The sequence below is a fragment of the Pan paniscus genome, chromosome 19 (genome assembly GCF_029289425.2).
Source record: "Pan paniscus chromosome 19, NHGRI_mPanPan1-v2.0_pri, whole genome shotgun sequence".
Classification (NCBI taxonomy): domain Eukaryota; kingdom Metazoa; phylum Chordata; class Mammalia; order Primates; family Hominidae; genus Pan; species Pan paniscus.
In genome coordinates, this window is record NC_073268.2 from 54420410 (window position 1) to 54432313 (window position 11904).

The following is an 11904-nucleotide window of genomic DNA, read 5'->3' on the forward strand; positions in this document are numbered from 1 at the left end:
ATAGTAGGTACTCAGTAACTGTTCATTGAATGAATGGATGAATAACTCCTTGTCTCTGGGTCAGCTCTGGTCTTACCCTCTCCTGTTTCTCACACCTCTTCTCTTTGCCCACCCTGTCCTGTGGCCCTGGGGAGACCTCAGCTGGCCCAGTAGAGGCAGTGCTGGCCCATGGTTCCGCCGGAGGGCACCTCCATGTTTGCGGGTGCACCGCACGCCTTCTCCCTCTCTGTCCCCCTCCCCCTCCCTGTCCTTATCTTTCCCTTCTGTCTCCATGGCGACTCACCACCTCGGCTTGCCTGCATCCCAGCCTCTGCCAGGGATTCTGAGCCGGGCTCCATCCCTCCCTCCTCAGAGCCCTGCTACCCGCAGCCGTGTCTCCTCCCCCTGGGGTGAGTCCAGCAGCAGCCTCCTCTTTCCTGACTGTCACATTTCTTTTCCAGCTCTGACCGGGAGTCAGCTCCTCGGGGATACCATCCCCCGACCTCACCTTCCACCTGCCGCAGCCTGCTAGCCTTTCCGGGAGAAAAGGCATCCTTACCTCTGGTTGAAGGTCTCGGGGCCTCCCCCTCTGCATCTGGACCCTCTCCCCATCCCAGCCTCCCATGCCAAGGCCCGCCTTGTCAGTCACTTCCTTTTGTCATCGGCTTGGCAAACGGGCAAGTCTTCAGTCCTAAGATCGGGAAGGAGAGTGGGGTGGGAAGGGCCCTCCTTGGGCTGGGGGATGGGCCGGGGGTGGGGAGGATGAGGGGTCCCTGGAAATCCAGGGTGAAGATAGAAGTCTGGATTATGTTCTAAATCTTTTTTTTTTTTTTTCTCCAAGGAGAGAAAACAGAGCTTCATGGGAAACAGCGGCAACAGTTGGTAAGTAGCAGGGCCTTCCAGGCTGGGATGGGTGCAGTGAGGCCAGGCAGGTCAGTTGAAATGGCCGGTCCTGGAACACAGAGCCCGGCAGCCCAGCCGGGAGGGCTGTCCGCCTGAGGCTGGATCCGCCAGGCTGTGGAGGGAGGGACAGGAAGAAGCAGGTGGGTGCTGCAGGGAGGCAGATGCCAGCTCAGAACAGAGAGCGGAAGGAATCTTCTAAGATCCAGAGCCATCTGCCCAACTGCAGCACAGGCTGATGGCTTCTCCTCACTGTCCCTGTAGCATGGGGTTGTGGAGGGTATCATCCCTGGGGGCCTGGCTGAAGTCAGCACCTCATGGAGGGAGCCCCGCTGTAGAACGCCGGGAGAGGCTCTTCCCAAGCATTTGCACCAGGCACTGTGCAGACAGCTGCACACGCCTCCTCTCGGATGGCCACCCCAACGGCCCCATGAGGGGTATTGCTATCCTCTCCATTGGGACAGTTAGGAAATTGAGGCCCAGAGAGGGGAAAGAACTTGCTTGCATTTGCATGGCTGGGATGTGGTGGAGTCCATTCCACTCAGATTTTCTCCCTCTCAGACTCTCTCACCATTGCTCTGCTGCCCCCACTCTGAGGCCCCCAGGTCCTAGGACACATGTCAGTGAGGAACAGGCAGAGCTTGGCCTCTCTGGGAGCAGCTCCGCCTGTCCATGGAGGCACTGATGGAAATTGGGTTGGCACAAAGGGACCTCCACTCCCAAGCCATCAGTCTTCTACCACAACCCTGGCCGGTACCCCCTGCCCCCAATAGACATCCTGCTTTTCAATGGCCTGTTTTGCCCCACAGGTCCCATACACCTTTCCCCAAGTTGGAGCTGGGCCTGGGGCCCCAGCCCATGGCGCCCCGGGAGCTCCCTACCTGCTCCATCTGCCTGGAGAGGTTGCGCGACCCCATCTCACTGGACTGTGGCCACGACTTCTGCATACGGTGCTTCAGCACACACCGTCTCCCGGGCTGTGAGCCGCCCTGCTGTCCTGAGTGCCGGAAGATATGCAAGCAGAAGAGGGGCCTCCGGAGCCTGGGCGAGAAGATGAAGCTCCTGCCGCAGCGGCCGCTGCCCCCTGCACTGCAGGTCTGGGGACTGGGCCTAATCAGTCAGACCCAAGAGGAGGGGGTGGCTTTGGCCCTATTCTAGAACATCAGGACACAGAGCTCCAGGCTGAACACATTCCAGGGTCAGGAGCTGGTCCTGGATGCTCAGGGGCCCCTCTCTTCTCCTGGCCCAGGAGACGTGTCCTGTGAGGGCGGAGCCGCTGCTGCTGGTTCGCGTCAATGCCTCTGGGGGCCTCATCCTTAGGATGGGGGCCATCAACCGCTGCCTGAAGCACCCTCTGGCCAGGGACACCCCAGTCTGCCTCCTCGCTGTCCTGGGGGAGCAGCACTCAGGGAAGTCCTTCCTCCTCAACCATTTGCTTCAGGGCTTGCCGGGCCTGGTGAGGGCGGGGCGGGGCAGGAGGGAGGCGGGGAGCAAGGATGGGGGTTCCTGCCTGGGGGAAGCTGGGTCTGGTATTCCGGTCTGTGGGGACAAGGAACCGACCAACTGATGCTCTCCCTTCTCTCCCCTGCAGGAGTCTGGTGAGGGCGGCCGGCCAAGAGGAGGAGAGGCATCCCTGCAGGGCTGCAGATGGGGCGCCAATGGCCTCGCCAGGGGCATATGGATGTGGAGCCACCCCTTCTTGCTGGGGAAAGAAGGGAAGAAGGTGAGGGGGGAAGTGGCAGAAGGAGGTCAGGGATGAGAAGGGGAATCAAGAAGGGCGTCTCTGGGGTGAGGATGGAAGATGGGGATGGGACGGGGCAGGGTTGGGAAGAATGTGGGAGAACAAGGCAGGCCTGGCCCCTTGGGTCTTTCCCTACCCCCTGCATAGGTGGCGGTGTTCCTGGTGGACACAGGGGATGCCATGAGCCCTGAGCTGAGCAGGGAAACAAGGATCAAGCTCTGTGCTCTCACCACGATGCTGAGCTCCTACCAGGTGATGGGCGCTGATGTTGGCATCCCCACCCCACACACCCTTCTCCAGCTCAGCTTCCTCAAGGCCAGAGCATCTCACAGGCTTTGGTGTCTGGGGTCCTGATAGGTTCTGGGGCTGCCTTAGAAGGGGGAAGGTGCTCCTAGTCGGTGAAGGTGGGAACGTGGGTTATTCCTAAAAGTGGGCTGATGGTCCCAGGGGCAGCTGAAGACCTGATGGATCACATTACCCTCCAGGCCTGTCTCCGGCCTTGAGGCCAGCCCAGCCCTGCAGCCTTCGAGGCCCCCATACTGGCCTCTCCCATACTCTGAGGCCCACAGGCTGCCTGCGAGCTCCCTACTTACCAGGGCCTTCCCCAGTGAAGTCACCCGGCCTCTGTAATCCCTCATACATGTTGTTGTTCTCTCTGATTCCAGATCCTCAGCACCTCCCAGGAGCTGAAGGATACAGACCTGGACTATCTGGAGGTAAAGAGACCTCTGATGTTGGGGCATCCCCCACCCCCACCCTCCCCACTAGGGCTGGACCCAAAGGAACTAGGTGCCCTCCTGGTCTGGCCTAGGGTTTTATGACACTTGAACAGGGTTGAAGGGGGAGGGTGGAGAGTAAAGCAAGAGATGTGTGGTCTGGGGAGAGGCAGGAGAACCCCAGGCTGCAAAAGGGGAAGCCTAGCTCCTACAGCAGGCGTAGGGAGGTGGGGAGACAGGCTTGGGGTGCACCATAGTCCTCAAAGTGGCCCAGCCCTGACGCTTTCTGTGTCCCACCCCCAGATGTTTGTCCACGTGGCCGAGGTGATGGGCAAGCATTATGGGATGGTGCCAATCCAGGTGAGACACCTATCTCTGGATTCATTGGCCCCAGGCCCCGCCACCCCCAGTTGCTGGTGTCAGGACCCCTTCTCTTTCAGCATCTGGACCTCTTAGTTCGTGACTCATCCCACCCCAACAAGGCAGGGCAGGGGCATGTAGGCAACATCTTCCAGGTGAGTGGTGCAAGGGGATGGGGTGGAGGGGCCATGGACAGGGCAGAGGTGGGGAAGGCATGGGAGGCTGGACCTCCTAGCTCAGAGCACTCCTCTCGCTGCCTCACAGAGATTGTCTGGCAGATACCCCAAGGTGCAGGAGCTGCTGCAAGGGAAGCGAGTCCGTTGCTGCCTCTTGCCTGCCCCAGGGAGGCGGCGGATGAACCAAGGCCATGCAAGCCCTGGTGGTGAGTGTCTCTGAGAGCTGAACCTCTCTTGCGCTGCTCCCAGCTCCCCTCCGGCAACCGAGCCCCTTGAAGCACCCACCTCTCCTGGCCTCTGACACCCCTTCTCCTCCCAAAGCCTGCAGTCTCTCAGCATGCACATCTCTCCCTCAGACACAGATGATGACTTCCGCCACCTTCTGGGGGCCTACGTCTCAGATGTGCTGAGTGCGGCCCCCCAGCACGCTAAGAGCCGCTGCCAGGGGTACTGGAACGAGGGGCGCGCCGTGGCCAGGGGGGACAGACGCCTACTCACGGGGCAGCAGCTAGCTCAGGAAATCAAGGTGTGAAAACTCCCTGGAGACCCAGGCGACTCGGCTGGGCCCCTGCTCTCCCTGACCCCAGCGATGGTATCTCCGCAGAACCTCTCAGGATGGATGGGGAGGACAGGGCCCGGTTTCACCTCTCCGGATGAGGTATGAGCCCTGGGGGATCCAGCATTCTGGCAGGGAGGCAGGGGAGGCAGGGAGGTGGGGGCTGTGCCGAGGCCTCCGGGGTGGGGGTCTGTGTGCCCTGGGAGTGGAGATGAGGAAACAAGCAGCGCCCCTGGCTGAGAAGGAAGGAAGGAGGCAGCCTGGGTTTTCCCGTGGACAGATGGCTGCTCAGCTGCACGACCTGAGGAAGGTGGAAGCTGCCAAGAGGGAGTTCGAGGAGTATGTGAGGCAGCAGGTGAGCCCCGGGGCTGCACGGAAGGCAGGTGTGGGCCGGGCAGGGTCCAGATCAGGGAGAGGATACCTGGGACTCCTGGTCAGGGCACCTTCTTTTCCCCTCCCTGTCACAGGACGTAGCCACCAAGCGCATATTCTCTGCGCTGCGGGTCCTGCCAGACACCATGCGGAACCTCCTCTCTACCCAGAAAGATGCCATTCTGGCCCGCCATGGTGTGGCCTTACTCTGCAAGGGGAGAGATCAGACCTTGGAGGCACTGGAAGCTGAGCTGCAGGCCACGGCCAAGGCCTTCATGGACTCCTACACGATGCGCTTCTGTGGCCACCTAGCTGCTGTGGGGGGTGCTGTGGGGGCCGGGCTCATGGGCCTGGCAGGGGGCGTGGTGGGTGCTGGCATGGCAGCAGCTGCACTGGCTGCAGAGGCTGGGATGGTGGCTGCTGGAGCTGCCGTGGGGGCCACAGGGGCCGCCGTGGTTGGGGGTGGCGTGGGTGCTGGGTTGGCTGCCACGGTGGGCTGCATGGAGAAGGAGGAGGATGAGAGGCTTCTGGAAGGGGACCGAGAGCCCCTTCTCCAGGAAGAGTAACAGCCCCAGGAGGTATTGAAGGACAGGAGAGATGTCAGGTGGGGATGAAGAAGAGGGGCAGGTCGGGGGAGGGTGATGCCAGGGATTCCAAGGCACCGCCATGTACTGCACTGCCCTGGTTGAATGCTCGGTGTCTGGGTGGCAGCTGAGCTGGGACTCAAGGTGGCTCTTGGAACCTGGGAGGCAGCATCTGGGGGCAGTGGATAGAACACCCGGCCTGTTTCTGGTTGCAGATGGTTGCCGATCTGCCCTTGTCACAGATAGGCTACATCCCAGGGTTTCTGGCTGCAAGTGAGACTCCACCCTCCCCACCTGGCTCATTTCCCCGATGACCCTGGATTGTAGGAAAGTTAAGCAGGCACCATCCTGGAAGTCTACCCCTAGGTGGTTGAGGGACCTGTTCTTTCACAGATGTGAGAAGCCCCAGGATGATTGACCATGGTGTTCAGGAGCGGGGAGCACTGATGAGGTGCTGGGGATGACAGGAAGGAAGGAACACTGGGCAGAACCAGAGAGATGGGACATGGTAGACTGTGGCCCAGACCCCAGAGCAGAGAAACTTGCTCCCACGACCCTTCCCAAATCTGCTCCAGCAGGACTAAGGTGGCTTTCCCACTCCTGGCCCACAGCCCCAGAGAGCCTGTCTGTGCATCCTGAACCACTCTGTGCTGGGCCTCCGCAAGGGCCTCTCTTGGGTCTGTGTCCTTTTTCAAGCCTGTTTAGATGGGGGAGTGCCCATGCCCTCTGTGAAGTGCCCAAATGCGAAAGAATAACACCTTTTCTTGCATTCTGAGCTAAGCCAGACAGCCTTTATACTAGATTCTATCAAAATCTTGCAAAGGAAAACAAAATGAACAACTTCTACCCTTAAACACATCCTTTCTCCCCTGGGCTTGTAAGAAGATGCAGCTTGATGCAGCTCCTCAAACACCAGGCCCCCTGGGAACTGGGGGTGCGGGAGTTCTCCCTCTGGGGGACAGAAAATCTGACTACTAGGAAGACTTCTAGGCTATGAAACTGACTTCTAGGCTATGAAACTTACAGGGTATGGGTGGGCACATTATCCTTTATTTTATGAAAAATAAAATGTGTGTATGTGAATGTCAGCTTCCCAGTATATTATTGAAACAGAATTTAACCCTCAGATGACTTCATGGTGGGAGCAGGTGAACCAATGAGATCCATTGCTGGAATGCACAGATGGGAAGAGGGAGATTGGAATTCAAGAGATCCAAGGAAGTGAACGTCAGAGGTCCCCATTCAGTGGCTGCAAGAGGCCTCAGGCCAAGGCCAAGTGGATATGGGCACCTTTGCAGGCTCTTCCACTAGGACTTGGGGTTCCGCTCCTCTTGTCTCCTCTCTGAGAAACTGCTTCCCATGATCCTGTCAACAGGCAGTCAACAAGCACCTGTCCCAGCAAGAGGACAGAATGGATACATAAGCAGAGAGAACTTGGTCAAGCCTTGAAGGAAGGAGAAGCCCAGGACCACTTCTGCAGGGCTCAGCCAGCCAGGAGTTCACCCGACTGATTCTCCTCCCAGCCCTGCTCCCCAGCTCCCCAGCTCCCCATCTCAGAACCACAGCAGTAGTCACTGCATCCAATCCTGGCATTTTATAGGTGCACACCCAGAGAGAGGAAGTCTCAGATAAGCCTGTGCGGCTGCTGATGACAGAAGCAGGGGAACCCCGAAGTCCTGGTTCCCAAGCTGGTGCACTTCCTGAAGTTATTTTGTTAAGGTCGACTGTGCTGAAATTGAGATGCTCCTTTTCAGATGCTTCTTCTGGCTGATCAGGTCCAGCTCCAGGGAAGTGTGTGGTGGGCAGAGGCAGCAACGTGGTCTAGAACAGATGGCTCAGCAGTGAAGCTATAGTTAACAGGCTGGGGACAAAATACAGAATGTAGAGAAATCCCAAAGCCAGGGTGGGGTTGAGTGGGGTAAAGACAAATGAGAGTGACTCTCTCTTTTAGGGTCTGAGCCAAGGGTGGGAACAGGGTCTTAACTTTGTGTAGTGTTTGTGGAGAAGGACTTTCTGGAAGCATCTTTCTGAGCCCTTCCACTATCATCTGGTGGACACATGAGCTATGAAACCTTCCAGACTTTGGAGGCTCAGGATGAGGGGGCCCAGAGACTCAGAGAGGGAGGGTGTTACATGGCTAGAATCCCACCCGGCAGCACTGGAAGGAACAACAGTTCAGTGTCTACCTCTCCCCACTCTTTGCACAGATGGGAAGAAGTTGGCCCAGTGAGGGATGTCTCTGCAGAGACAAGATGAGTAATATTAAGTGGTGTTTGTCTTGTGCCTTGTAGCTTTCAAAACATTTCCTCAAACATTATCTCCCTTAAGCCTTGAAATCATCTCAAGCAGTATGTAGAACACACATTTTTACAGAGGAGGACGCTGAAGCTGAGAGAAATAATGTGTCTCAGTGGAAACAGCTAGTCAGAGGTAGGCCAGGACTTGACCCCAAGAGTTCTGGTGCCAAATCCCTGGCTCAGTGGAGCCTTCAAGCCTCTCCAGACTCCAAGACGACCAGGCTTCTGGGTTCCAAACCTGATTAGTTGGCTTCCTGGGCTTCCAACATTGATTCTGTAATTCACAAGAGCCCAGGTGTGACTCATTGACTGAGGTCTCAGCAGCATGCTGACGTCTGGCTGGTTTCCCTTCTGTGACCCACTGCAGGTTCCAAGATTGGTAGGTTCCAAGATTGGGTTAGAGGTTTGGTGACTTGCCGTGTGGTTCCTGTTTCTGAGGCCTCCCTCATGTTGCAGATGGCAATACTGCAAGACAAGAGGAACCTGCGACCTGAAGGCCCTTGACTGCTTGGATCAGGAATAAGCCCTCAACTCCACTGGCTCTCATCAAACCACGCTGCGAGCAAGGAATAAACTTTTACTGCATGAAGGGGATGCGACATCTAGGTCGACTTAGTACACCATCACCCACCCTACTCTAACACACACAGAAATGGGTTCTTTGAAATGGAGTGATGCTGTAACAGACAGGTAAAGTATCACCACTTGGGGGCTGGGCAGTAAGGAAAAGCATTTTATGTCACAGCAGAACGTTTGCTAACATTGTTGCCTACGGCAACTTGGAAGACAGACCTTGTGCTATCGAGGAAAAAAACTATTTTAAATAAAATCTCCTGCCAACCCAGAATATTCTCTCCACAAATGTAGAAAATAAAGAAAATACTAGTTCTGTGATTGAATAAGCATTAAACACATGGATGCATTATCAGCTAACGCAATCATAAAGACAGTCAGAAATCCCCCTATTTATGTAGTCAAGCAGCTACAACCCGTTACACACATGCTGTCATGTGTGAGGACTTGAACTCAGGTGAGAGAGAGCTCCACAGCGTCGTTTGCTATACATGCGCTTACAGCTTACCTAATTCACCTGGTGATTGGGGTGGTCATCTGTGCTAATTAGTGCCTTTTTCTGTAGGGAAAATAAAGCAACTTGAATCTCTAGGAAATGCAGTTGTTGGCCGGGCGCAGTGGCTCACATCTGTAATCCCAGCACTTTGGGAGGCCGAGGTGGGCAGATCACGAGGTCAGGAGTTCAAGACCAGCCTGGCCAACATAGTGAAACCCTGTCCCTACTAAAAATACAAAAAATTAGCCAGGTGTGGTGGTGGGCACCTGTAATCCCAGCTACTTGGGAAGCTGAGGCAGGAGAATCGCTTGAACCCGGGAGGCAGAGGTTGCAGTGAGCCGAGATCACACCACTGTGCTCCAGCACAGGCGACAGTGTAAGACTCCGTCTCAACAAAAAAAGCAGGTTGTGCAAGGCACCTAGGCGCACCTTGACACACCGTTGGTGACAGCAACATGTCGTCCTTGATGTTACACTTACGAGAGGGGGCTCCCAGCCTTTTCAGAAAAACAGTTTTGGGTTTTAATTCTGGTAAAAGATTTATTTAAACTTTAAAAAGACTTGCATAAGTATCTGAAGGAACAGAGGAAGGATTTACAAATACAGGCTTTCTCAAGGAAATAGAAAGGGGAGGGGGAGAAGGGGTCTCTTTTCCTTTTGGAAACAAAACGAATGCCATCTTATTTTTATTTACCTTTACAGTTTCCCGCCCTTTGTTATCATTATTGTTATTATTATATTTTTGAGAAGGAGTCTCACTCTGTCGCCCAGGCTGGAGTGCAGTGGCTCGATCTCAGTTCACTGCAAGCTCCGCCTCCTGGGTTCACACCATTCTCCTGCCTCAGCCTCCCGAGTAGCTGGGACTACAGGCGCCCACCACCATGCCGGGCTACTTTTTTTGTATTTTTAGTAGAGACGGGGTTTCACTGTGTTAGCCAGGATGGTCTCGATCTCCTGACCTCGTGGTCATCCCGTCTCAGCCTCCCAAAGTGCTGGGTATTATTATTTTATAATAACACTATAATTTATTTATTTACTTACTTATTTATTTATTTATTTTGAGATGGAGTCTCACTGTCTCCCAGGCTGGAGTGCAGTGGCACAATCTCAGCTCACTGCAAGCTCTGCCTCCTGGGTTCACACCATTCTCCTGCCTCAGCCTCCCGAGTAGCTGGGACTACAGGTGCCCACCAGCACTCCCGGCCAATTTTTGGTATTTTTAGTAGAGACGGGGTTTCACCGTGTTAGCCAGGATGGTCTCGATCTCCTGACCTCGTGATCCACCCGCCTTGGCCTACCAAAGTGCTGGGATTACAGGCGTGAGCCACCGCGCCCGGCCAGTAACGCTATAATTTACTAATGATCTCCATTGCTTTTTTTTTTTTTTACCTTTCTCTGGGCAGTTTGCAGCCATTAAAATATTCAGCGAGCCCACAGTAAAACAGCAAAGCTGATCAGGCTGTTAGAACAAAACATCATAGACTGACTGGCTTATAAACAACAAAAATTTATTATAGTTCTGGAGGCTGGAACTCCAAGAACAAGGCTCCTGCAGATCTGATGTCTGGTGAGGGCCTGTTTCCTCATAGACTTCCATCTTCTCACTTTCACTTCACATGCTGGAAGGAGTGAAGGGTGTCTCTGGGCTCTCTTCTACAAGGGCACTAATCCCATTCACGAGTTCTCTGTCTTTATGACCTAATCACTCCCAAAGACCCCACCTCCTGATACCATCACCTTGGGGTTAGTTAGGATTTCAACATATGAATTTTGGGTGTACATAAACATTCAGCCTGTTGTAAAAGCAATGATCAGGATCTCAATGGGATGAATTTAACAGTCAGTAGAATATGTACCTCGGGGAAAAACCTCTAAACACATCATACTAATGGTGAATGGTTAAAGCAAACTTGATTAGCAATGTGCAAAAATTCTCCTTCGGCACACATTAATGTTACAAACTGCCGTGCTGTCTTTATCACTTGCCCTTTCATGTAGTTAACTATTTGAGTATCATTTTGTAGTTGCTTACAAAGTCTTACCCAATCTAAGACTAAGGAGTGGCTTACCTGCAGCACCTATCTAAAATTTTAAGACTTTTCTTTTTCTTTTCTTTTTTCTTTGAGATGGAATTTTGCTCTTGTTGCCTAGGCTGGAGTGCAATGGCATAATCTCGGCTCACTGCAACCTTTGCCTCCTGGGTTCAAGCAATTCTCCTGCCTCAGCCTCCTGAGTAGCTGGAACTACAGGCATGCACCACCACGCCCGGCTAATTTTGTACTTTTAGTAGAGACGGGGTTTCGCCATGTTGGTCAGGCTGGTCTCAATCTCCCGACCTCAGGTGATTTGCCCGCCTCGGCCTCCCAAAGTGCTGGTATTACAGGTGTGAGCCACCATGCCCGCCATGTCCGTGGCTCTTATTATGTTAAGTCTTGAGGACAAACCCACCCATCGGCCATTTTCCACATCAGTCCAATCAATAGTTTTATTATGATAGCAGTATGTCATGCTGAACGAGTGATGAAATCTCAGAGCTTTTTTCTAGCTAATTGCTAAGCTGCTTTATTGCCAAGTCCCTCTGAGATCCTTGTGGTGAATTTTTGTTTGGGCATTACATTACTTCTCAACAGTCCAATTCTGAATTTTTGGCCGTTTCCATTGCAATTGTATTATGTGTTTTTGTAATTGTCTCAAAGCATTAAGTTTATTATTGAAAGTATCAGTATCAACAAGCATTAGCTACGCTTGTCTATTTCTATTCCTCCAAGGACTGTATTTAATGTTTCCTTTTGTCCTTGTATGGCCTCAGATAAGCCCCTTAATAATCAGATTTCATAATGCGAGCGCCTAGGGGATGCAATTCTGGTTATGCAAACTACTTAGCCTCAGACACTTCGTGTCAAACTTAGGGCTTGAGTATTTTGATGCATATTAGTTATGTTAGTGTTCCCAAAAATGCGCTTTGGGAGGCCTAGGCAGGTGGATCACCTGAGGTCAGGAGTTCGAGACCAGCCTGGCTAACGTGGTGAAACCCTGTTTCTACTAAAAATACATAAATTAGCCAGGCGTTCACGCCTGTAATCTCAGCACTTTGGGAGACAGAGACGGGTGGATCATGAGGTCAAGAGATCGAGACCATCCTGGCCAACATGGT

The 11904-nt window shown here is 53.8% G+C and overlaps 1 protein-coding gene across 2 annotated transcripts; it reads left to right on the plus strand.

The window, feature by feature from the left end:
* The first annotated feature begins 247 nt into the window (after positions 1 to 247).
* RNF112 (ring finger protein 112) lies at positions 248 to 6467 on the plus strand. 2 transcript variants are annotated; one of them, XM_008959365.6, is made up of 14 exons: positions 248 to 656; positions 821 to 861; positions 1689 to 1974; positions 2132 to 2335; positions 2471 to 2602; positions 2768 to 2872; positions 3286 to 3336; positions 3640 to 3696; positions 3777 to 3851; positions 3961 to 4078; positions 4229 to 4398; positions 4477 to 4530; positions 4709 to 4783; positions 4896 to 6467. In XM_008959365.6, the coding sequence occupies exons 1-14, from the start codon at positions 603 to 605 to the stop codon at positions 5364 to 5366; spliced, it is 1893 nt and encodes a 630-aa protein (XP_008957613.1). In that variant the 5' UTR covers positions 248 to 602; the 3' UTR covers positions 5367 to 6467. The 2 variants fall into 2 exon arrangements, with proteins under 2 accessions (XP_008957613.1, XP_003807316.1); XM_003807268.6 differs by having other exon boundaries at positions 261 to 656; positions 2129 to 2335.
* The last annotated feature ends 5437 nt before the right edge of the window (positions 6468 to 11904 follow it).

Bases quoted from the DNA above. Each gene is read 5' to 3' on its own strand.
- RNF112 (XM_003807268.6), top strand. From the start codon at position 603: ATGCCAAGGCCCGCCTTGTCAGTCACTTCCTTTTGTCATCGGCTTGGC. The intron at 2,336-2,470 runs GTGAGGGCGGGG...TCTCCCCTGCAG, and splicing joins TTCAGGGCTTGCCGGGCCTG to GAGTCTGGTGAGGGCGGCCG. The intron at 3,697-3,776 runs GTGAGACACCTA...CTTCTCTTTCAG, and splicing joins ATGGGATGGTGCCAATCCAG to CATCTGGACCTCTTAGTTCG.